This window comes from Equus quagga, chromosome 7 (assembly GCF_021613505.1).
Source record: "Equus quagga isolate Etosha38 chromosome 7, UCLA_HA_Equagga_1.0, whole genome shotgun sequence".
Lineage (NCBI taxonomy): Eukaryota > Metazoa > Chordata > Mammalia > Perissodactyla > Equidae > Equus > Equus quagga.
Window position 1 is genome coordinate 47,014,721 of NC_060273.1, and position 24,660 is coordinate 47,039,380.

Genomic DNA, 24,660 nt, shown 5'->3' on the forward strand with positions numbered 1-24,660 from the left:
TTTGTAATAACACAGCTCAAAACACAAACACACTGTGTACAGCTGTACAAACACATTTTCTTTCTTTACATCCTTATTCTATAAGCTCTTTTTATTTTTAAAATCTTTCCTTTTTCTCTTTACTTTTTAAACTTTTTTGTTAAAAACCAAGGCACAAGCACACACTTTAGCCCAGGTGGACACAGGGTCAGGATCATCAATATCACCGTCCTCCACCTCCACACCTTGTCCCACTGGAAGGCCTTCAGGGGCAGTAACACTCGTGGAGCCGTCACCTCCGATGATAACAAGGCCTCTTCTGGAACACCTCCTCAAGGACCTGCCCGAGGCTCTTCTTGAGGAGGGGCCACTCTTTTCAGAAATGTGTCCGCGGTGGTTTACTTGGTTTATTTCTTTTTTTCATCATAGATTTGCTTGTAAGCAGATAATACACCACGAACATTCCTTTCTGTTAATGAAAACCTTTCAGCGTTGGGGTCCATGTTTTCAAAGTTTTTAAGGAGCTTTTTGAGGTCTGCAAAAGCTTCTGCTAACCCTTCACTGTGAATTTTCTTGAGGGTTCTTCATTTTCTTTCCTTGCCTCTTCTTTAGCTATGCTTTCCTGTTCTAGTTCCGACATCCCCTCATTAGTTAGCTCCTCAGGAACCACCTCTGGGAGCTCCTCAATGTCATCTGCCCCCACAACCGGGGTAAAGCTGTTTGCCATCTCAACCACAGCTTTGTTGACTTTTTCAGCCTCTTCACCCACAGCAAATCCTCTGAAGTCATGGACGAAACTCTTGAGTGTCTTCTTCCAGATACACTAGGCAATAAGAATTTTTCTATTCCATTATAATCTTATGGGACCACCAACATATATGCAGTCTGTCATTGACCAAAACATCGTTATGCGGCACTTAACTATAGTTCCTGCCAACTGAATGTGAGTAGGATGATCTGTGCCATTTCTGGGCCAAGGCTTTTAAGTAGTATGTGCCCTCCACATTCTCTTTTCCCCTTAGCTGGTTGGATGCAGAAGATGATGAGGTTCTAGGGGATTGTGGAGCCACAAGAAGGAAGAAGCCTGTGTCTCTGCATTAGTGCACAAAGGCAAGCCACCCATCAACAGGGAACGTTAGCTTTGGACTGTTATAGGAGCAAGAAATAAACTTTGAGCTGTTATACACATTAGGGTTTATCTATTAGAACAGCTAGCATTACCCTAGTTAATATACCGTTTCACCTAGCCCTGACTCACCTCTTTCCAGGCACCTTGCTCCAGGCCACCTAGACAGAGGGATTCAGTGAGACTTGGTGTGTGTATCAAGGGTTGTTTTTGGGCCTGGACCATTTCCAATGGTGGTCTTAATAAGGTGCATGACAGTGTCAGTGTGCCTGTGAGGGGGTTATAGGGTGCGTGATGTGAGTGGAGACTGCCCGCGTGTCTGCTGTGCCACGGATCCAAGGCGAGGCTTCAGAGGGAGCTTTATAGTTTACAGAGTCTTCTCCCAACATGACCTCATTTGATCCTCACCACCTCTTTGTGAGTGATGCTCATTATTCCCATTTTACAGATCAGCAAACAGACTCAGAGAAAAGTGAGTTGCCCAAGTTTGCACATCAAATTAGAGATCTGCTAAACTGTGAATGTGTGTGCTTGGGGTGCCAGGAGCTGGGCCTGGGCCACCACCAGCCCAGGTGCCAACAGCTCATCTTCCTCCCTGCAAAGGCCCGATCACAGGCTCTGCCTGGGACCCCGCCTAAGGTCATCCTCTCCTGCTGAAGCAGAGATGCCTCTTTCCTCCTCCCCATCATGGATGCCAATTTCAGTTCTGACCACGTCTTCACCCCAGGGACTCCAGCCAACCATGGGCCTTCCCATCTCTTAGCCTTCACCCAGTTTTCTCTACTCCACAAGGGTGGTGGTGTACTCCCACCCCACAGAACACTGTTCTCAGCTTCTCTCTCTCTGGCTTCCCGCAGGGGATCAGTTACTGATGTTTAGTCTCCCTGTGAGACTTCTGATCCCCGTCCCGTGTGGACACCTCCCTGCTTCAGGCCTCACTCTCTCTCATCTGGTCATAATGACCTCCTATTCCACACCTGGTATACGCCTCCAATTGCTTCTCCTCACCATAGCCAGAGAAACCCACAATGGGCCATTCCCATGCTTAAAACCATCCCATTGCCTCCTGGAAAAAGACTATGTTCCTTAGTTAGGAATCGAGAACCCTTCAAGTTCTGGCCTCGGCCAAACTCTCCCCCCTACTCCTCAACCATCCAAACTGCTTCCATTCCTTATGCTTTCGGCCTTCCCTCCATGCCTTTGCATTTTCTGTTCCCTCTGCTGAGAATGACTTTCCCCTTTCTGGTAAACTCCTACTCATTCTCAATGACCCAATTCCAGGTTCTAGAACACATATTCACTCTTTCATCTTATTAATCACCTCCTATGTGCCAACCACCATTCAGTAGTGACCACAGCTAACAAAACCCCCAGCCCTCCTGGAGGTCTAGTGGAATGTATACATCCTTGTTTGTGCAGATACAGATAAATCTCTGGAAGGGTATGCCCCGGGGGAGGGGAGTGGTATACAACACTTCCGTTGTTGTATATATATCATACATATGTATATGAATGTATTACTTTAATAATACAAAAGCTATTAAAAAATATGTGACCCAGAAAAGATGTCTCAGCACTTAATCCTGAATGAGTTCATTTATTCAAAAGGAGAGTTCTTAACATAAAATAAAAAAGGAGCAACCAATCTACCATCAAACCCTGTGATCTATAACAGGGGTCATTAATTCAAATGTCTGGAGGGACTAGACAGGTGCTGTAAATTAGTGGCCAAGGTGGAGACGAACTTATAAGAGGAAGGTGTCTGTAGGGCCTCATGGGTATAGCGTGGTTGGATCCCTTGATTTTTCCTGAGAAACTAGCAATTTGGGTTTCTGATGTGAATTTAAGTCTCCTGATTTAGAAATATCAGTTGTTAAATCATTTATTGAAATAGCATAAGCAGGTAAAACAGAGCTCTATTTGGCTGCGGGCCACCAGTTTCCGACCTCTGGCCCCGGGCGGGTACTGTGATCACCTGGATGGGTCCCACAGTGCTGGGATCCCAGAACAGGATCTGGGTCTGCTCCTCCTGCTTAAACGCCACTGGGCCCGAGGAGATGGGAGCAGTCGACGCCTTCAGATAACTGGGAATTCTAGGTCTACAAAGGCGTGGAGCTGAGCGGGGCTGGAGAAGCCAGACACAGCTAAAGGCTCTCCTGGGACCACCAAATGAATCTGTGACGGCGCGGGAGTTGGAACTCAGGCCTCTGCCTTCAATTTAGAGCTCTCCTTCCCCCGGGAAAGGTTACTCCAGGGACGCAATCATAAACCAGAAGCGGAGAGGGTCGTAGTTTTCCTCCGTCCAGCCCCCGCGAGGGCCCGCCAAAACTACAAGTTCCAGCATGACGCGCTTCGCAGACGACCCTCCTGCTGTTTCCGCTCTCCCACCGCCAAACAACCCTCTGTTCCCCATTGGCTCACAAGCCTAACGTGCTGTTCCATGATTGGTTGCGGGTCTTGTCGCTCGTAAAAACGTGTTGCTGAGGCTGGCCCACAGGACACTGGGAGCCGCCAAAGAGATGGAATGACATTCGACCGGGATGCGGGCTGCTCAGCAGATAAAGCCGCCGCCCTCTCGGCTGCGAGGCTTTGCTTTTTAACTCCCGGGCGACACTAGGGTTGGAGGATTTCCGGCCGGAGGCCATTAAATGGGACACCCGGAAGGCGGAAGTCCTAGGACGGAAGTGCCGAGAGGAACGGAGAATGGCGGCGGAAGGCTGGATTTGGCTCTGGCGCTGGGGCTGGGGCCGGCGGTGCCCGGGGAGGCCCGGGCTTCCCGGTCCCGGCCCCGGCCCCACTACACCTCTACTTCTTCTTCTGTTTCTGGGGCCCGTGGCTGCGGATATAACTGACGGCAACAGTGAACACCTCAAGCGGGAGCATTCGCTCATCAAGCCCTACCAAGGTGAGGCCTGGGGCAGGAGTGAGTGCCTGGGGAGGGCGAGGCGGACAGGGTTGGGGAAGGGGGTGCCCTCTCTCCTGTGCAGAGCAGCTCTGTGGGTTTCCTGCCTCTGGCAAGGCCTGTCCTGGCATGGCCTCTTACGCACCTGTTCACGCCCGTCTCTGCGCACAGGGGTCGGTTCCAGCTCCATGCCCCTCTGGGACTTCCAAGGCAGCACTATACTCACGAGCCAGTACGTGCGTCTGACCCCTGACGAGCGCAGCAAAGAGGGCTCTATCTGGAACCACCAGGTGAGTGGTTCCCAAAAGGCGGACCCTTAAGGCAGCCCCTACTCCCCGTCTCCGCAGCAGCCCTTGGTTTGAAGGCTAGCCCCAACCTTCCCCATCTTGGTCACACCCACCAGTGGTAGCAGATAGTGGCTGTTGAAGTTACTGTGTGTCAGGAGCTGTGCTTGACGCCTTACACTGTTGTCGCTTAATTCCTTCAAGAGCCCCATGAAGTAAGAGATGTTATCTCCATTTTACTGACTAAGAAGCTAGGGCTCAGAGTTGAAAGTCCTTACCCAAAGTCACACAGCCCGTGAGTAGTGTCAGACTGTCTGAATTGAACCCTCTCAGTAGTAGGATAAATGGAATGAACGGGATTTTTATTGGGTATTTTGCTGTGTGTTAGGCGCTGACCTCAATATGCATTATTGCATTTCATTCTCAATCAGGCTGTTTCATATAGATGGTTATTGTGACTTTATGCAGAGCTAACACAGACAGTGAATGGCGGAAACAGTACTTAAACTCTGATCTATCTGATCGTGCAGCCCAGCAATTGACTGGTTGCGCTTGACAACACCCCAGCCCCCACCCCAACAGTGGCGGAACCCCTTAGAAATACTTGGCAGACTCAGTCCCCTTCCCGAGTGCTTGGTTGAGGGTCTTGTCATCAGTGGTATGGAGGGACTGGACATGTGGTCAGTTGTAGTTTCTGTGACCTTTGCTCCAGAGGTCAGGGAGCCTCAGGTGTCACTGGCATGTCATACGTGAGCAGTGTCCAAGATCAGCTGCTGTGCAGACCCCACACTGAGGAAGTATGGGTCAGGAAGGGGGCGAAAGGGGAATGATTTTGTACTGGGTCACAGCGTGGGGCAGAAGCTGCTCCTGCTCCAGCCTGCCTGATCCCAACCTTTCCTCTGGCTTAAGCTGTTGGCCAGTGTCCTAGTTTTCTCTGTCACCTTGCCCTTTGGTCCCTTCTAGTTGATGTCTCCATTTAGTTCTCAGAGCCCACACTGTCCTAGTGTTGCCTCATCTGCCTGTCCCCTCACCTCCTCCTCTCCTTCCATCTGGGGGCATCTGGAGTTACTTTCTTGAGCTTTCACTTTGATCCTCAGAGCCTGGGATCTCCTGGGAAGGGACAGACATGCGTTATGTCTATGTAGTCTGGCCCCTCGTGCCTGGCATCTCCTGTCATTCGCTCCGTTCATTTTGTTCCAGTCTCTCTGGCTGCCTTCTTGCCTCAGGACCTTTGCACTTGTTGTTCCTCTGTCTGGGACACTGCCTCCTGGTTCTTCATGCCTGCGTGGTTCCTTTCATCTGTTAAGTCTCAGCTCGAGTGCCACCCACTCAGAGAGTACTTCAATAACTACTGTATCTCTTCGGAGTCGCGTTTTGTCACGTTATTCTGTCTGGGGCTTTCAGATAATTTTTAAAAATGATAACATAGTCTTATATTTTTCGTGGAAATGAGCTCAGTATGGCATTGAATTTTTTTTTTTTTAAGTCAGGTACAGGTAGTGCTGGAACTGTTAGAAATTGGTTCAGTCACAAGTAAATTATGGTTTTAGGTAGCTAATGGTTGATGTTGTCAGTGGCAGGCGATGTCACAGGGCTGAGAGCGTTCTGCGCTTGCCTTCATTGAATTTTCACAGTCTGGAAGATAACTGTCTTCCTTCCCCCCATCTCCCTCTTCAGCTCCACGGATCTTTTGTTTTTGGCCATGTAGATAGTCCTTAAAGGGTTGGACTGTTTCCTATAATTCTTGATGAAATTGCTTAGAACTCTTAGAATTTTCTGCCCATTGTTTCCCAAGAACCACCTCTTCCTTTGCTGGGCTGGAGAGATGGCTTCTGGACTTTTTCTCGTTCCTTTCACTCACTCTGCCTGGGAGAGGCCCTAAATCAGGAGACACTCCCGAGCACTGCTGTCTTGCGAGCAGCAGAGATGAGACAAAGCTCTTGCCGTGGCGCGGGGGCGGAGTGGTCCAGATGAAGGAGTGGCCCAGTGGTGACCGATGGCTGGAGCACAGGGCATGGGGAAGCCCGAGGGGCTGGTCAGGCCCATCCTGCGGGGACTTGTGTGGAGGCTGCAGCAGTGGCATTTAAGCTTTTTTTGCTGATGTACTGTCTGAAAGTATATACCCTCTTGCACTTTTTAAATGTTGCTATCCAGAATTATCATATCATTTGCATAATACTTGCAAAGGATGTAGTTCCAGCATGCCTTAAATATTGCTGTTTCAAAATAAAACTGTTCAGTACTCTTAAGTGTATTCACTGGAATCTGAATATTGCGACTTGATATCCACTCTTTTAATCACTATGAATGGGCCCAAATTGTGCCTCAATTTTTTTTATTAAACTTGTATTTTCATTTCATTTCCCACACAGAATTTTATCCTAATGCAGTATATTTAATACTTGAAAATCTGTTATTGATTAGCTTATCATATTCCTCTGCAACTAAAATTAAGTGTAATAATTTAAACTTTTTAACTTCGTTGGGACCTTGAAATTAATTTTTAATATTTTCTTTGGAATTATTATAATTATTGTCAGTACACAATTTATCAAAAGAAATGCATTACACAGTTTTTGAATAATTATTATACAAAAGGAAAAAATTATTGAAATGCATCTCAGTGACCTGTCGTCCCCCCACCCATGTCTGGATGGATGTTACTGACAGAATGAGACAGGCCTCAGCACCGCTTCTGCTTTTTGTTTTTATAGATGTGAATGCTCAGCATCTCTGTTCACTTAAATAGTAGACAGAGATGCAGGGAGTTTTGTTATAGCAGAGTCCCTCAATATTTTGAACTTCTTTTGATTTATAAACCCCAAATCATGTAGTGGTCTTCATCAGAATTTTTAATTATGTATCAGTTGACTGTTGGGTTAGCTCTCCCTTCCTCTTTGTTACAAAGACATGGAAACCACCCATCTCTAAAATGGGCTGTGACTACCAGGTGATTCTGATTTAGTTGACCTGGGGGAGGGCCAGGGCATTAAGATTTCTGAGCTCCCCCGGTGGCTCGGCTGTGCAGCCAGCGTGGAGAACCATGACCATGTCATATTCTGCCCCCCAGAACAGCTTCTGACTCACACCTCACCTGCTTGAAGTCCTTCAGAGGCTTTGTATTATCTCTGTTGTATTATTTCTGTCTGCTGCTCTGCAGTCTTCAATTTGCATACGTGGAGACTTTCTGGGGCCTGGAGAGTGTTGCCGGATCAGTTTCTAGGTCCTCAGCTTCCTTGTGTACTCTTTCTTGAAACTGATCTCCCTGTGAACAGGCCTGGACGGGAGGTCGGTTTTCCTTTCTGACCTCCCCGTTCACAGTTGCTCTTCTGCTGGGAGGCCCGCCTCGCACCAGCCTGGGGCCTTATCTCAGCGCGGTATTCCCAGGTGCAGAGAACTCCTGCGCACCAAAGAGACCGTTTGAAATCTGGTTTCTGGGCTGACTTGTATTTGTGAGATATGTGTTAAAATTTTTTTCAAATATATGAGGGCTTTTCTAGTTATCTTTTTAAAAAGTTATTATTATTGATGTCTAGTTTAATTTCATCAGGGTCAAGGAACATGCTCTGTGATTTCAGTCCTTAAAGGTCTGTTGAGATTTGCAAATAGTTAGGATTTTTGGAAGACTGTTTCGTATATGCTTGCAAACATGTGGACTCTCTGCTAGGTGAGCACAGTGTGCCGTTTAGGTCCTTAGGTCAAGTTTGCTAATTGGGTTCAAATCTCTCTGTCCTTCCTGACATTTTTGCTTTTTTTTTTTTAAGTTACTAAGAGAGGTGTGTTAAAATGTCCGTCTGTGGATTTGTCTTTATCTTTGTAGTTCTGTCAGTTTCTGCTCTATTGGTAAATAAAATATATGCTTTATATATATGTTTTTATCAGGCCAAAGTTTTCCTGGTTAAATGGAATCTTTTGTTGTTAAGAAGATTCCCCCTTTAAACTTGGTTATTTGTATAGCTGCATGAACTTGCTTTTGGTGAGTATTTGCATCTCTATCCTCCTACTTTCTTTTTCCCTTTTCTTTGTGTTTTAGAGATGTCTCTTGTAACCAGCACATAATTAGGCTTTTGGGGGGTTATTTGTTTATTTTTATTGTGGTAAAATACATATAACATAAAATTTACCGTTTTAACTTTTTATTTTATTTTTTTTACTTTTAAATAATTTAATTTATGAAACTATTCTCTTCAGTAGAATACACATTGGCATTGAAACAGTGTTTAAAAACGTAACGGCAGGGCCGGCCCAGTGGCATAGTGATTAAGTTTGCGCACTCTTCTTCGGTGGCCCAGAGTTCACCAGTTTGGATCCCAGGCACAGACCTACCCACATACAAAATAGAGGAAGATTGGCACAGATGTTAGCTTAGGGCCAATCTTCCTCACCAAAAAAAAAAAAAAAAAAGTTAATGGCTACTACAAAAAATTAGTTTTGATTATTATATTTGTGTATCTGCACATGTGAAAGAAAATAAAATTCCTAAAACATTTTTTTACTGTGGCAAAATGTATATAACATAAAATTTATGATCTTAACCATTTTTAAGTGTTCAGTTCGGTGGCATTACGTACTTTATTGTGTAGCCCTTACCACTATCCATCTCTAGAACTTTTTTATCTTGCCAAACTGAAACACTATACTTATGAAACACTAACTCCCCATTTCCCGCTCCCCATAGACCCTGGTAAGCAGTATTCTACTTTCTGTTGCTGAATTTGACTATTCTAGGGACCTCATATAAATGGAATCATAGAATATTTGTCTGTGTCTGGCTTATTTCAATAGCATGCTGTCTTCAGGGTTCATCCACGTTGTAGCGTGTGTCAGTACTTCATTCCTTTTATGGCTGAATAACATTCCTGTGTGTGTGTGTGTGTGTGTGTGTGTGTGTGTACACCACATTTTGTTTATCCCTTCATCTGTTGGTGGACATGTAGGTTTCCACCTTTTGGCTATTGTGAAAAATGCTGCTGTGAACATGAGTGTACATGAATGAATGTTCGAGTCCCTTGGCTTTAGTTATGTTGGGTCTATACCTAGGAAATAGAATTGCGGGATCATATGGTAATTCTATGTTTAACTTTTTGAGGGCCACCAAACTGTTTTTCCATAGCGACTGCACCACTTTACGTTCCCACCAGCAATGCACAAGGGTTCCAATTTCTCCACACCCTCACCAACACTTATTTTTCTGTTTTTTCTGATAATAACCATCCTAGTGGGTGTAAAGTGGTATCTTGTGATTTTGGTTTGCATTTCTCTAATAACTAATGATGTTAAACATCTTCTCATGTGCTTATTGGCTATTTTGTGTATCTACTTCTTTGGAGAAATGTCTGTTCAAGTCCTTTGCCCATTTTTTAATTGACATTTTTATTTTTTTGAGGAAGATTAGCTCTGAGCTAACATCTGCCACCAGTCCTCCTCTTTTTGCTGAGGAAGACTGGCCCAGAGGTAACATCTGTGCCCATCTTCCTCCATTTTATGTGGGACGCCTACCACAGCATGGCCTGACAAGCGGTGCATAGATCCACACCTGGCATCTGTACCAGTGAACCCGGGGCCACCAAAGTGGAACGTGTGCGCTTAACTGCTGCACCACCAGCCAGCCCCACAATTGAGTTGTTTTTTCGTTTTGAGTTTTGGGACTTCTCTGTATGTTCTGGGTATTAATCCTTTATCAGATAGATGACTTGGGAATATTTTCTTCCATTCTGTGGGTTGTCTTTTCACTCTCTTGGTGTTCTTTGTTATGCAAAAGTTTTTAATTTTGATAAAATCCAACTTTTTTTGTCTGTATTTTGGTGTTGTATCCAAGAAATCTTGCTAAATCCAATGTTGAAGATTTTCCCCTGAGCTTTCTTCTAAGAGTTTTATAGTTTTAGCTGTTAAGTTTCAGTCTTTGATCCTTTATTTACTTTTTTTTTTTTTTTTTAAGATTTTTTTTATTTTTTCCTTTTTCTCCCCAAAGCCCCCCGGTACATAGTTGTGTATTCTTCGTTGTGGGTTCTTCTAGTTGTGGCATGTGGGACGCTGCCTCAGCATGGTCTGATGAGCAGTGCCATGTCCGCGCCCAGGATTCGAACTAACGAAACACTGGGCCGCCTGCAGCGGAGCGCGCGAACTTAACCACTTGGCCACGGGGCCAGCCCCCTTTTATTTACTTTTTAAATTAAACTTTTTATTTTGAGACAGTTGTTGATGCACGTGGCTGTTCTCTGTTCGTCTTTCTTTCTGGTCTTCTTTTTGGTTGGTTAGTTTTTACTCTTCTATTAGCTTGAAAGTTCTGTGCTTGTTTCCCAATTTTTTAGTAGTTACTGTAGAGTTTAAAACACCAGCCGTGTTTTCCCAAAGTCTAATTGTAATGTGTACCTTCATCCTGGACAATGTGGGGGTCTTCAAACGTGTTAACTCCATTTACCCCATTGTTGTCATTTATTTTAATGCTTTCTATTTTAAATCACATGAAACATTGTTTTCTGCAGTCAAATATTTACTTAGATTTTTACCCTCATACTTACTGTATTTGTTGCTCTTTATTCCTCCCTGAATCTCTGACTTTACATCTGATCTGGATCATTCTCCTTCTCCTAGAAGAGTAAAAGAAAGTTTTAATTTATCTGAAAATGTCTTAATTTCACCTTCATTCTTGAAGGATACATTTGCTAGGTATGGAATCCTCTGCTGATTGTTATTTTCTTTCAGCTCTAAATATATCCATCTGTAGTCTTCTTCCTTCTAGCATTTCTGTTGAGAAGGCTAATTGTAGCTCCTTTGAAGGTAATCTGTCTTTTTTCCCTTCTCGTTGCTCTTAAGAGTGTATGTTTTTCTCTGCTTGGCTCCTCCCTCCCTTCCTTTTTCACGTGCCTAGGGATGGTCTTCTTTTTATTTGTCTCCTTTGGTTTTGTAAGACTTAAGATTTGTGGCATAATGTCTGAATCAGTTTTATGAAGTGCTCTGATATTTCTGTAAGTTTTTCTTTGCCCTGTTCTCTTGCTGCACATTCTGAAACTCCAGTTAGACATGTCTGAGCCTTTCTTGCTCCTTCCTCTGTCTCTCACCCACAATTTTGTATCTATCATGCGTTTGTTCTCTGCTTCATTCTGCATGTTTTTATCTGACTGGACTTGAGTTCACTAATTCTCTTTTTATCTGTTTTTAATCTGTTGAAAATCTATCCATTATATTGTTAATTTCGGTTATTGTATTTTTTAGTTCTGGAACTTTTGTAGTAGGATTTTTGAAAAGTTCAGTTTTCTACCAAAATTCTCAATCTTGTCTTTTATCTCCTTGAACATGATAAACTAGTTCTTTGAAAGGCCAGTGTCCAGAGTTCCTGTCAACTTCCTCCCTCCCTCCCTCCCTCTGGTTTCTGTTCAGATGTTATCTCTTCATGTGCCTGATATTTTTGATTGTGTACCACATATTGTATTTATAAGATTTTTTTGTTAAAAAATTTGAGGCTGAGGCAAGTCTCTTTCGTCCAGTGTAGGACTGAGAGAACTCAAAGCTGAGCTGCAGCCCCTGGGAGGAGCTTTCTTGTTCATCCTTACTTTTGGCCTGCAGCCTTCGTGGTCCCAGCCCAAAGCAAGGTTGTTTCACTAGGGCTTCCACGCGCTCAGCAGCCTTGGCCTCAGATTCTTTGTCTGTCCTTGGAGCTGGTTCTCGGTGCCTGTCAGTTGCCCCTCTGGAATCTGCAGCTTCTCCCTGGCCAGTGGACCGTCAAGAACCGGGAAGGCTGATTTCACACCATTTGCAGGCTGTTGTCTGGGGCCGCGGCCGGGTCTCCTCACCTGGGTTCCCGGTATCCAAGCCGGAATGTGAGTCTGATGAATCAGTGAACACACAAGCCAGATCGCCCACGATGGGGTGGAAAGTTTTTTATTTGTGATTTGAGTTTTTTATGATTACAGACGTAATATGTTCATTATACAAAATTTAAATGCAAAAAGTAAACATTTCTTGAGTTCCTCTCCCAAAGTCACCTAACTGTTAATGTTGGTTATTCCTTTCATTTTTTTTTTCTCTACACATGTAGTAATTTTTTTCTTTTTCAAAAATGAGAACATAGCACTGATACTGTTTTCTAACTTACTTTTCCTCTCTTAGGATCTTTGATATCTTTAAGTGTAAGTGCTTATGGGTCAGCCTCGTTCTGTTAAAAAGCTACAACAGCCAGATTGCCCCCAACAAGACGGGAGCACTCCAGTCCCACTGGTTGTTTGAGAGTGTGTGTTTCTCTCTATCCTTGTCTACGTTGGTGTTAATGATCTCTTTAGTACTTGCCAATCTCATAGGTCAACGTGATCTTGTTTTAGTTTGCCCTTCTCATGGGCCTTTGTTTAATCCTTGCTCACATACTCATGACTTCCCCTCAGTGGATTCTTGTCAAATATGTGTCGACACCTTAGTTTTCACTAGCAACTTCCTGGTGGGTGAGGCCAGGCAGTTTCCCTTGCTGTGGCAGTGCCCAGCTCTGTACCTGGTGTTCCTGGCTGCCATGAAGCGTCTGCCTCTTCTCACATTACAGTAGCTCAGAGGCCCCAGAGCAGGACCCTTCCAGCCCCCAGCCCTTGTGCTGTCACCACACTGGGGCTGGGCTGGGTCTGCAAGAGGCAGGAGGTATGCTGGCCAAGAGCTTGGGGTTTGGAGTCAGCCAGACCGGGTCTTGAGTTCCTCAGTTTGGTAGATTGGTTAGGAGGGAAGGCAGGAGGGGTGGGAGGCCAGAAAGGAGTCGGTGCACCTTGTATTAAAGGCCTGAAGGCCATGGGTGGTAGAGAAGACAGAGCACAAGTTTCCCAGTCAGACCCCTGGGTGTGGATCAAGACTATTCATTTACCTGCCGTGGACAAGCTATTATGTCTCTGACTGTGGTTTCCTCTTTATAAAATATGTGACTCAAATAGGGGTAAGTAATCCTTCCGTAAGATCCCAGGGCAGGAACAGTGGGGACGGAGAGAAAACAGGGCTAACAGGTTTGGCTGGGGTTGAGGAAAGTGGATCAAAGTCTGAGAACCACCCGGGAGAGGACTGGGCAGGGGTGGGTGGAGTCTGGGCCTCAGGCAGCCTTGGGGCATTGTGCCCTCCCCCTCCCCACCTGGGAGGCCCAGCAGCCCCCTCCCTTCCTGCTGAGAACACTGAGGGGCTGTTGTCAGTGGTTCTTATGACCCTGCTGTCTGGCCCTGTTCCAAGCAGTGCCCTGTGTCACTGGGGGAGGGCCTGGGCCAAGTCACCTCCAGCTGGCAGGAAGGCCCTGGGAGGTCTGAGCAGCCCTCTCTGATCCCCCTCCAGCCTTGCTTCCTCAAGGACTGGGAGATGCACGTCCACTTCAAAGTCCATGGCACAGGGAAGAAGAATCTCCATGGAGACGGCATTGCCTTGTGGTACACCCGGGACCGCCTGGTGCCAGGTAGGGTGGCGCTCACTGGTGGGGGCATCTGTGGTCATGGGTCCTCCACTCTGCACCCTCTTGTTAGGGCGCTGCTCCTGCTCCTCCTTTTTGAGGAAACCTGGGAACTCAAGGCGGCTCGGGGGGAGTGTCCCTTTGGGAAGAGGAGCTGCTGGATCCTGCAGCTTAACTCGGTGCCCCGCTGTGGCCTGGCCTTACATTCAGCTGAGAACCTGGGAAAGAGAAGGAATCTGTAGGGGATGGTGTCAGGAGTGCAGCACAGAGGACTCAAGTTTGAAGAAGCCTGAATTGTGAGGGGATAGCATCTGGCCGTGTGCTCTGAGGAGTCAGGTGACAGGGATATCCAGCCTGTGAAGAACAGGGCTATGCAGGAAGTACCCCTCCAGAGGGAGGTCTCATGCTCTAATGTAGGGGTCAGCAACTTTCTGTCAGGGGCCGGAGGGGAGACATTTTAGGCTTTGAGGGCCAAATGAAGTCTCAGACACATAATCTTCTCTGTTTTTGTTTTCTTTTAAATAACCCTTTGAAATAATAGAATGGTAAAAACCATTCTTAGCTGTAAAATATGTGGCCATGTGTCTTCTCTTGCTCCCAGCCATATGAGCATTACTTTGTCCTTCACGGTACCCAGGGGGCAACGCCAGTTTCTCCCATTACGAGAGCATCTCCTTCTATTTCAGGGCCTGTGTTTGGAAGCAAAGACAACTTCCATGGCTTAGCCATCTTCCTGGATACGTATCCCAATGATGAGACCACGGAGGTAGGCCCGGCTCTCTCCTGCAGAGCAGGCCAAGCACGGCTGGGCAGTTGGCCGGGGGATGGGGACTGGGACTTCTCCCTGGTCCCTGCTCAGAAACAGCCTCCGGGGATTGGGGTGGTGGGTGCCCCTGCTGCCTCCCACAGGTGGGGCTGGCTGTGGAGTAACTGGTATCTTGGTCTCAGCGTGTGTTCCCGTACATCTCGGTGATGGTGAACAATGGCTCCCTGTCCTACGACCATAGCAAGGACGGCCGCTGGACGGAGCTGGCAGGCTGCACAGCTGACTTTCGCAACCGCGAGCATGACACCTTCCTGGCTGTGCGCTATTCCCGGGGCCGTCTGACGGTAAGCGGGGTTGGGAGCACCTCTGCCTACACCGGTGCTGCAGGAGCTCAGGAAGGCGGGCAGTCCGGGCCTGGGGTGTGTTTGACCTGCTGGCTGGCTGCAGGTGATGACTGACTTGGAGGACAAGAATGAGTGGAAGAACTGCATCGACATCACGGGGGTGCGCCTGCCCACCGGCTACTACTTTGGAGCCTCGGCCGGCACCGGTGACCTGTCTGGTGAGTGTTTGGGCTGTCTCGATCTTGACCTTCCCTGGTGCGTTGGGAGCATGTGACACAGTTGATCGCTTTCCTTCTTGAGCTTCTCTTATTTGGTTCCACACTTGCCTAGGGTTCTTCCTCCTCTTCCCAATGTCTGTAAATGTCGGCACGCCCAGGACTGTCAGTGAGGGATCCCTTGGTGATCTTCTCTCTCTTTAGGAGCTAGGAGGCTTTGAGTCTGGACACTGTAGACTCCCACATTTCCATCTCCAGACCTATGTCAGCAACAACCTGCTTAGCATATCCACCTAGATGCCCAACAGGCATCTCAGCCTTCACGTGACCACAACTGAAGACCACATCTTGTCACTAAGACGTAAATGGCACCTCTGTCCTAGTAGTTCAGGCTAAAAAACCTTGATGTCATTCTGCACTCTCCTGTTTCTCTCACATGCTACCTCTCATCCATTGGCGAGTCCTGCTGGCTTTGTCTTCACAGTTCAGCAGACCACTTCTTATCCACCCTTTCCTACCTGGCAGGTCCAGGCCACCATCCTCTCTCTTGGACGACTGCAGGAGCCTCCCCAGTGGTAGCCCCCTTCCGCACCAGCCCCCAACAGTCTCTCCCAGCACAGCAGTCAGAGCCGTCCAGTTAGAGCTCTCGTGAGGTCTTGCCACTCCTCTGCTCAGAGGTCTGCAGTGGCTCTTGTCTCACTCGGAGTCAAGGCCACTGTCGTCCCAGCAGTGGTCTGCTAGGCCCTGTGTGCTGGCGCCTCCTGCACCCCATTGCCTCTGACTCATTGCTCCCTGCTCCTTGTTAACATTGCCTCCAGCTGTTCAGATGTACCAGCACCCTCTTGGCTCAGGCCTTTGTACTTGCATCTCCTCAAGTACCTTCATCTCCTTCAAGTCTTTCTCAGATGTCACTTCCTCAGTGGGGCCTTCCCTGATTCACAGTTGCCCCCCGCCCCGAGTCTCCTGCACACTCTCCATCACCTTTCCCAGCTTTATTTTTCTTTGTAGCACTTACCCATCTTGGAATCTCCCGTGTAGTTTATTTCATTGTCTGCATCCCCCTCACTGAACTGTAAGCTCCATAAGTCAGGGCTCTGTCTTGTTTGGCCCACTCTGAGTACTCTGTAAGCACTGGGCTGCTACTGGCCTCCACAGGCCTCGCTGGGCCAGCAGGCCTGGGTGGCACTTGAGGGTGGTCCTTGGCCACGGTCCTCAGTCCTCTTCTCAGGGCCCTCAGAAGGCACCAGGCCCGAGGCCAGCTCCTCCCCGCCAAAACTGGGAAGCAGCATGGAGGCCCGAGAGAGGGCTTGTTTATCCTCAGGACAGACCTTTCCAGGGCCTGTGATCCAGCCAGTGTCCAGGAGCTTCCCCCTCACTGTGTGAGAGTCTGGGGCCACTTGGTCCCCAGAGTGTTCATTGTTTGGGGCTTTATTTTAAAGTTTTTAATTTGGTAATTTCACTTGTATACCAAAAGAGGGAGAATGGTCCAATAAGCCCCCTCATTCCTATTACCCAGCTTCAGGTAGTGATTACCTGGCAGTCAATTACCAGTTCATTGCCAATCTTGTTTCATCTATGGATCCACCATAACCCTTCTCCGTGACCTTGAATTTTCATCTGACAGAATTTCAGTATCTGTTATGAGAAGGTTCTGGAACAGCCAGATCTGTGGCGGGTGGATGCTCTCTAAGCTGTTTGGAGAGGCCCAGTGAAGAGTGATAGGTCCGTGTGCATCGCAGCGTCTGACCGTTAATCGGAGTGTCGTGAATGCCAGCTCTGCACCAGGCTCCTCAGGCAGTCACGTGATGTGTTCCTAGGTAGGGAGCAGTCTCTTTCCCCTTGTACTCAACTGAGACTGTTGGGAATTTGAGAGTTGAAGGCATTTTCCCAAGATCACACACCCAGGAACCGAGAGAGCTCAGACAGGAACTGAGCTCCAGAGTTGATGCTGGTCCCTGGGCATTCAGGGCTGTCAGGTACCACCTGACCGCCAGGTCCTTGCTCTTTAGGATCTTCCATTTCCAAGCCTTTCCTTAGATTCCAATTGTTAGCTGAGCTTATAGTGGGAGTCAGGCTGACAGAGAGCCTTGTCTTGGCTCAAAGCCTCAACCTCCCCATCTCAAAAATGGGTGATTACAATTAGCATTAAGCAGAGGTTCTCCTGCCTGTACTGGTTAGACTGGGCGTTTCCCAAGTCTCCTCAGGTGCAGTCACTGACCATGTATTGGGGCTGAGCCCTCAGCACGTTGCCGAGTCGTTGATCAGCATCCTGTACTTGGGTCTCTGTTTCAGGAATGTCTGGTGGCTGCCTGCCCTCAGGGGGATCAGGCTTCTCAACCAGCCGTAGAGTGATGCGCGGAGCCTTATCTGGCTCTGTTTTCAAGTTCATGCTGCCTGCCAGGCAGTGTGTCTTCCGCGTCGTGTCTGCTGTCTCACTGACCTGCCACGACACCCATGCAAGATGGAGATTATCACCTCCGTTTAGAAAAGGGGAAGCTGACCCCAGATTTAGGCCTGGATGATTTTGACTGTAAAACCCATGTTTTTTTCTGTCCACTCTGTCTCCTCCCAGGTTTCTGTTGCTGAGTTCTGGAGGTACTCAGGGTAATCCAGCCCCTGAATTCCTGCCTGCTGGGGGCGGCCAGAGGTCACTGGGAAGAAAATATGCCCAGTGATGAGCAGGAGCCGGGTTCTCCCTGGGGGATCTGGCCACTTCATGTCACTGGGGAGGGGCACGGGCCATGCTCCCTGAGGGGGGCTCCAGCCCCCTTACAGGCTAACTCTCCATCCTGCAGATAATCATGACATCATCTCCATGAAGCTGTTCCAGCTGATGGTAGAGCACACACCTGACGAGGAGAACATCGACTGGACCAAGATCGAGCCCAGCGTCAATTTCCTAAAGTCGCCCAAAGGTACATGTGTGCAGCCCCTCCTGGCTTGGGTGGCCTGGCGTGGGGCTAGGCCCGGGGCCAGCTTGGGCAAGTACCTATGGTCCACCTGCCCTTGCCTAGTCCAGCTGTGGTTGTGGCTGTGGCCTGGGCTCTTAGATCAGCAGTCAGTGCTAATAAGCAGCTGTGTGAGCACCTGTGTCTGCTGCTTCCTGCACTCGGTGCTGGGATAATGGCCAGGAAAGCCAAAGGGGCCAGTTTGTTGGTATAGACGTAGAGGTGTAGATGGCATGAGGGGCACTCTGATACCACACATGCGTGACGTCAGTGTACGGTCTGGCAGTTAGGTCTTGCCACTGGCCAGGGCAACTGATCTCCCAGGTTTCCTCAGCTAGAAAGGATTCGAATATGAGTTTTTGCAAAACCCCAAAACCTGGGCTCTTGCCGTGGCACTGGTTAGCCCCCACTCCACCCTCAGAGCAAGGATTCTGGTTGGGGAAGAGAGGCCCCTGTGTGTGGAAAAGTCCACCCTCAGAACCCTGAAGTCGTACCTGTAGGCTCAGGGCAGGGCACTGAGAGGCCTCTCAGCCCAGCCCACGGTCACCATGTGGTGGGTGAGCCAGAGTGGAATTCAGCGTTTTATTCGACATCTCACTTTTTTACAATTCAAATTGCTTTTAAATGTTTTGGGGGCCAAACAAATCCTGCCATACAACACTGTTTTGCAACCTTCAGTTGCGGTGTTTCTGGCTGCCGAGGGCTTTCAGAGACATCATCTTCTCTGACTCCCCAGCAATCCCCTGTCGCTGGCAAGGCAGGGATTAACTCGTTTTCAGGCTTGTTGATCCATTTGTTTCTTCAGCAGATGGTTCCAAAGCTTTCATTTGCTGCCTAGCCATGGCTGGGTGCTGCCCCGGGGCTCCATCTAGTGTCTGAGGCAGAGAAGAGGGCAGAGGTGGAGAGAGGCTGGTGGTGAGACACGGTCAGCAGGCCTGCCCGTGTCAGGTTGTGTGGGAAGGGAGGATGTAGGTGGGCTTGTGGCTGGCATTCCAGCAAGCTGAAAGGCGGGCCTGGGGGCCAAGGCCTGGCTGGGAGGAGGCCTGAGTGGATCCCGTGGTACGGAGTAGGGGGTCGTAGCTGGGGAGAGAGGAGAAAGGCAGGAGCGGGGGCGTAGGCCTTGTAGGACCTGAGTCCAGACCCTAGCTCCTCCACCCCAGGCTGGTGAACTTGGGAAAGTCAGTTCCTGCCCTCAGCCTCCTCTGAAAGAGAGATCGTGAGAGCCACGTCCCAGGGTGGTCAGGATTCCACGAGATCCCTTGTGTGTCAGAGGCTGGTGCCAGCAGTCATCGATGGTGTTAGTGGGCAGAGGAGTGGTGTGGCCAGAGCAGAAGGATGGGGTGGAGGTGGAGAGGGCGCTGGGGACCTGGAAGTTCCATCCTAGTGTGAGTCAGGGCAGCCTTTAGCCGGGCAGTGTTTCTCCAGATGGGGAACTCGGACGACTGCTCTGGGGTGGGGGTGGGGCTTGTGAAAGCAGATCCTGGGCCTGCCCAAGGCAGACTCAGGCTCCCTGAGGGAGCCCTGGGATCCAGTTTTCACCAGTTTCTTGCAGCAGAAGGCACCTGGGGCCTTGATCCCTGAGTACCTTGGTCCCAGTTGGATTGTCCCTCTGTCCACTCTCCTGTCCCTCACTGGGGCGGCTGTGAGAAGACACAACTTTGACCTGTAGGGTGGTTGTGGGGCCCTCCTGGGTCCTGTTGGACTGCCCTGTGTCCTGGGGGCCCACACGGCCTCTCTGCTTTGCCGCTTCACTCCCCCCTTTCTTTCCCTCAGACAACGTGGATGACCCGACGGGGAACTTCCGCAGTGGGCCCCTGACGGGGTGGCGGGTGTTCCTGTTGCTGCTGTGTGCGCTCCTGGGCATCATCGTGTGCGCTGTGGTGGGGGCCGTGGTGTTTCAGAAGCGGCAGGAGAGGAACAAGCGTTTCTACTGAGTGGCCGGCACTGGCTCGGGGAAGGGCCTGACCTTGGGGCCCAGCACTAATGTGAACTTTTTTTTTACTGGGATTGTAAAAGAAAAACAAGGACGACCTTATTTCTTAACCGTTTCAAAGAAATAATTAAAGTATTTTCCTACATTTTGCTTCTTGCCCAGGAGGGACAGGCTGTAGGGCCGGGGAATAAGGGTTTGGCCCCCCACAGCTGGGGACAGAGGCCCTGGCCTGTTGTTGGCATCTCAGGAGCAAGGGATCTGTGCCTGGAGCTGAGCCGAGGCCCGCCACTGCACTGGGCGGGCGCCGGAGGACTCGAGCAGTGATTCTGTCCTCTGCGTGCGGCAGAAGAGGAGGCCGACTCGGGGAGCTGGGCCTTCCCGTTCACCGTCTGAGCTTCTTCCTGAGGCAGACCCTCGAGTGAGGCTGGAGGAGCAGCTTGGAGGGGCCCAGAGTGTGGCCGTTTGCTAAATAAAGTGGAATGACCCACCTTAGTGGGGTAACTGTCTGGAGAGGCTCACTTTTCTTTTTTTCCAAGTAACTCCCAGCCCCCCAGGGCTTCACAGCTCTCAGCCACGTCCCCTCGAGCCTGCAGCACAGCCCCGGAGGCAGGTGCTGGGCTCCCCGTTTCCTGGGTTGGGAATCATGGCTCTCAGAGGTCAAGCAGAACTTTGCCTGGTGTCACACCACAAGTGGGGTCATGGGGACAGGACCCTGTGCCATCTCCCCTGTGCTCTGGGCCTCTGAGTGAAAGGGTCTGGCAGGGGGACGGTTTGCGGTACCACACAGAGGGTGTGACCTCAGCCCAAGGGAACTCTAGGGCGCTCTGGCTAAAGGGACTCCAGGATGGTCTGGAAGAGATTGGTGGGTGCAGGAGGACAGGTTGGGGTCAGTAGCAGTATTCCTTTTGGGATGCCTTGAGGGAACAAAGATGGTACAGGCAGTGGAGGAGAGCCAGCATCTGCCAGGAAAGCACCATCTGGCACTTCCCGGGGTTCTCTCCACCTGGGCCATGGTCTCCTGCTGCTGTCTGGTCCTCCCCTCCTGATCCTTGACCCCACCCGGAACTGTGTGTCCCCATCTGGGCCAGAGCCATGTTCAGTGTCTTCCCACCCATAATTAAATAACATTTGAGTTTCCATCTTAAAAGCAAGTGCAAACCCTATCTTCCTGTTGCAACCAGGCTTTTCGTAATTAACCTTATCAATTAGATGCTCATTGTGAAAAATAAATAGCATACAAGTAGATGAAGTGAAGAGTAAGAATTTATTTTCCCCTCAGTCTTTGTCTCCAGAGCTCTTCATGGATCTATTACCCATTTCTTGTCCCTCTTCATGTTCCCTTTGCATATTTGGGACTCCTCCTTCAGCAGGTTAGATGTCAAGAGATTGTTGACAAGCTCATGGTGACGGAGACGTCTGAGCTGTTTTCCTTCACATGGGTCTGGGAGCCTACTCATGAAGCCATGAGAGTAAAGAGGATCCCCTTTATTGAAATATTTTGCTGATTACTTTCCTCAAAACAGTTTCTTTACTTGAAAAGTAGCTAACGTTGAATGCTTACTATCTGTCAAGTGTGGTTCTGAGTGGCTGACATGTATTAACTCGCTTCACTCTACAACACCCACGTGGACACCAGAGATCCACTAGGGCGGGGGGCTTCCTCCTCACTCACTGTGTCCCTCCTGGGAGGAGCGCTGTATCCACAGTGACACGAACAGCTGAGGCCTGGGGTCTGGAACTCTCCGTGGCTGCTGCAACCACCTCATCAGCACCACGCTCACCACACCTGGCCATCCTTGAATTCCCGAATATTAGGCAGATTGGCATCCTGCACTGTATGGCTCTCACCCTTGGGCTGCCTTTTAGAGTCGCCTGGAGTATGAAGTGAGCCTGCCTCATTCTCCAGTTCTGGTTTAGGAAGTCGGGGCCTGGGCAAGAGCAGTTTTAAAAGACCTGCCACCGCCTCCCCCGCCCGCAGGTGGTGGTGATGAGCATCCAGACTTGAGATCCAGCAGGTGATCGGCTACCGACTCAAAGACGGATCACAGCGATTGCGCTGCTCTGCGCTCGGCTGGCAGGGTCTTGTTTGCTTCACACGTAGAGGGGCTTCCCTAGCTGAGCACATGTGTGTTCTCGCATCTGCCTTTCTGTGCACGTGGGGCCGTGATGCCATAATCTGCGTGTTGGTCATGTGCAATTTAAAAGTTGAGTTATTTCATCATCTGAAGTTAAATAGAAATGTGTATCCCTGGACGTGTCGTGCCACGTGAGAAATAAAACATTGCCATATTTGCACCGCTCTTTGTCCCCTGCCCTAGATGCATGCCCCTCTCCCAGAGGTGATCGCTGCTTGCTACTTTTTATGTATTTCTTAAAAATGTTACCATGGAGGTGTGTATCCCTAAATACATAGTATTCTGCATTTTCAAAAATTATAAATGGTGCACAGGGGCTGGCCCCGTGGCCAAGTGGTTAAGTTTGTGCGCTCCGCTGCAGGCGGCCCAGTGTTTCGTTGGTTCAAACCCTGGGCGTGGACATGGCACTGCTCATCAAACCACGCTGAGGCAGCATCCCACATGCCACAACTAGAAGGACCCACAACGAAGAATATACAACTATGTACCGGGGGGCTTTGGGGAGAAAAAGGAAAATAAATTAAATCTTTAAATGGTGCACAGATGTATTCCTCACTTTTAAAATTCAGCACTGTTTGTGAGTCTGGATTATGTGTAGCTCAAGCTGCGGCCTTAGCAGACTGCAGTTTCTCCAGTGGCCGCTGCTGGACATTTCGGTGGTTTCCAGCGTTTGGCTCTTAGATGCAGTGCTGCTCTAAGCATTCTTGAGCACAAGTGTGCGACAACTTCTGGGTTGCAACTTGTGTGCATTTCAGCTTTACTAGATGTTGGATTGCTGTTCAAAGTGGGTTGTGTCCACTGTGCTCCCACCCCGGTAACTGAGATCCCGTCTGCCCACTTCTTAGCACTTAACTGTTGTCAGAGAGTTTACTTTTTGACAGTCTGATGGGTACGAAAGTTTCAGTGTCCATTTCTCTACTAATCAGGTCCAGGATCTCTGTATCCTCAAAGATGCATTCGTGTCTCTCATGGTATGATTGTCTTTGTGCCCCCTTCTCGTGGAGGTCCAGGCGCTCCCGGGTCAGGATCCTCATTGTGCACTCTGCAGATGCCCCGCCGTGCTTGTCTTTGTTTTTCTAATGACGTGTCATATACAGTCTACACCTTTTCCAAAGATATTTTTCCCCCAAAGTTTTAAAATTTTGCTTTTCAAATTTAGTGTATAATCATCTTGGAGTTAATGTTCATGCAGGGTGTGGTCTAGGGATCTGGTCTTCCCGTGTGCAGCCAGTTGTCCCAGCACCTTTACTGACTCACTCATCCTTCTGTGTGAGCAGTGCCACCACAGCAGGCAGGACTCGGCGGCCCACACGGCCCCTCCGAGTACTGCTCCCTCCCCTTCTCTTCTGTGGCTGAAGGCTAAGTCCTCAGCTAACCCTCCCAGCTCCTTCTCAGCTCAGGTGTCCTGTGAGGGCTGTGGCTAGGAGAGGCTAGAGGCAGCTTGCTGCGGAGGCCTTCACTGGAAGGCGTGGCCAGCAGCTGGTGTGGCTGTTTGCCCCTCCCCCTCCTGCTGGACTGTGGAGGTGACCCCCTCGAAGTTGCAGAGGCCCCCTGTGACCACGGGGGCAGAAGCAAACACCAGAGCTGAGTGGAGTGTGGGTCCTTAGGATGTCACTGAGCTGCTGCCCCAGCTCTGGACTGTAACCGCTGGGCTTTTATGTGAAAAAATAAATCCGTATATGTTCAAACTGCTGTGAGTCGTGTTTTCTGTTATTTGTGGCTAAAACCAGCCCAGCCTCTGTCCCACTATGTGTATGTCAAGTTTTCTAACACGTACAGGTCTGCCATGGACTGCAGGTAATATTCGCATCTCCACACTGTGCTGCCACTGTTTTAGGCAATGGGACGCGACAGAGAGCAAAAGGGACAGAAGTCTTTGCCTACAGTCAACTGGGGAAGTAAGTGAAATGGTCATGCATCACATGACAACGTTTAGGTCAGTGACAGACCCCCTGTACAACGGTGTTTCTATAAGATCAGTACCATATAGCCTCGGTGTGTAGTGGGCTATACCATCTAGTTTTGCATAAATTTATGATGTTCACGTGATGACGAAATCACCTAATGATGCATTTCTCTGAACGTATCCCCATCGTTAAGCAACGCATGACTGTATGTGCTGTTAGATGCCGCTTGTATTAGTCTCTTGCAGCTACCCTAAGTACCACAGACGCGGTGGCTTTAGACAAGAGGAATTTGTTGTCTTGCAGTTCTGGAGGCTGGAAGTGTGAAGTCACGGTGTGGCAGGGCTGTGCTTGCTCTGACAGCTCCAGGGGAGGATCCTCCCTTGCCTCTTCCAGCTTCTGTCGATTCTCGGCAACCCTGGGCATTTCTTGGCTGGTAGACTCATCACACCAATCTCGGACTCCGTCGTCACACAGCTGTCTTCACGTCGTCTTCCACCGGTCTCCAAATTTCCCTTTTTCAGAAGGATACCAGTCATATTGAATTAGCCACCCCCCATGACCTCATCTTAACTTTGTCAGATCGACATAGACCGTATTTCCAAATAAAGTCATGTCCCAAGGCACTGGGGTTTAGGACTTCAACCTGGCTTTTTTGGGATCACAATTCAACCTATAACAGTGGTTATAGAGAAAAAAATTAAGAAAAGGGGATAAGAAT

At 49.0% G+C, this 24,660-nt stretch overlaps 1 protein-coding gene across 1 annotated transcript; it reads left to right on the plus strand.

Annotated features, from left to right (window-relative positions):
- Positions 1-3,636: 3,636 nt before the first annotated feature.
- LMAN2 (lectin, mannose binding 2) lies at positions 3,637-20,406 on the plus strand. Its single transcript, XM_046667174.1, has 8 exons — positions 3,637-4,010; positions 4,179-4,297; positions 13,583-13,700; positions 14,381-14,460; positions 14,643-14,804; positions 14,908-15,022; positions 17,815-17,934; positions 19,741-20,406. The coding sequence occupies exons 1-8, from the start codon at positions 3,809-3,811 to the stop codon at positions 19,899-19,901; spliced, it is 1,077 nt and encodes a 358-aa protein (XP_046523130.1). The 5' UTR covers positions 3,637-3,808; the 3' UTR covers positions 19,902-20,406.
- Positions 20,407-24,660: the final 4,254 nt, after the last annotated feature.

What these genes read in the sequence shown, in the direction of transcription:
- LMAN2 (XM_046667174.1), top strand. Translation starts at nt 3,809, where the DNA reads ATGGCGGCGGAAGGCTGGATTTGGCTCTGGCGCTGGGGCTGGGGCCGG. An exon ending in ATTCCCGGGGCCGTCTGACG is followed by an intron (nt 14,805 to 14,907) that starts GTAAGCGGGGTT and finishes GGCTGGCTGCAG; the next exon opens with GTGATGACTGACTTGGAGGA. An exon ending in TTTCCTAAAGTCGCCCAAAG is followed by an intron (nt 17,935 to 19,740) that starts GTACATGTGTGC and finishes TCTTTCCCTCAG; the next exon opens with ACAACGTGGATGACCCGACG.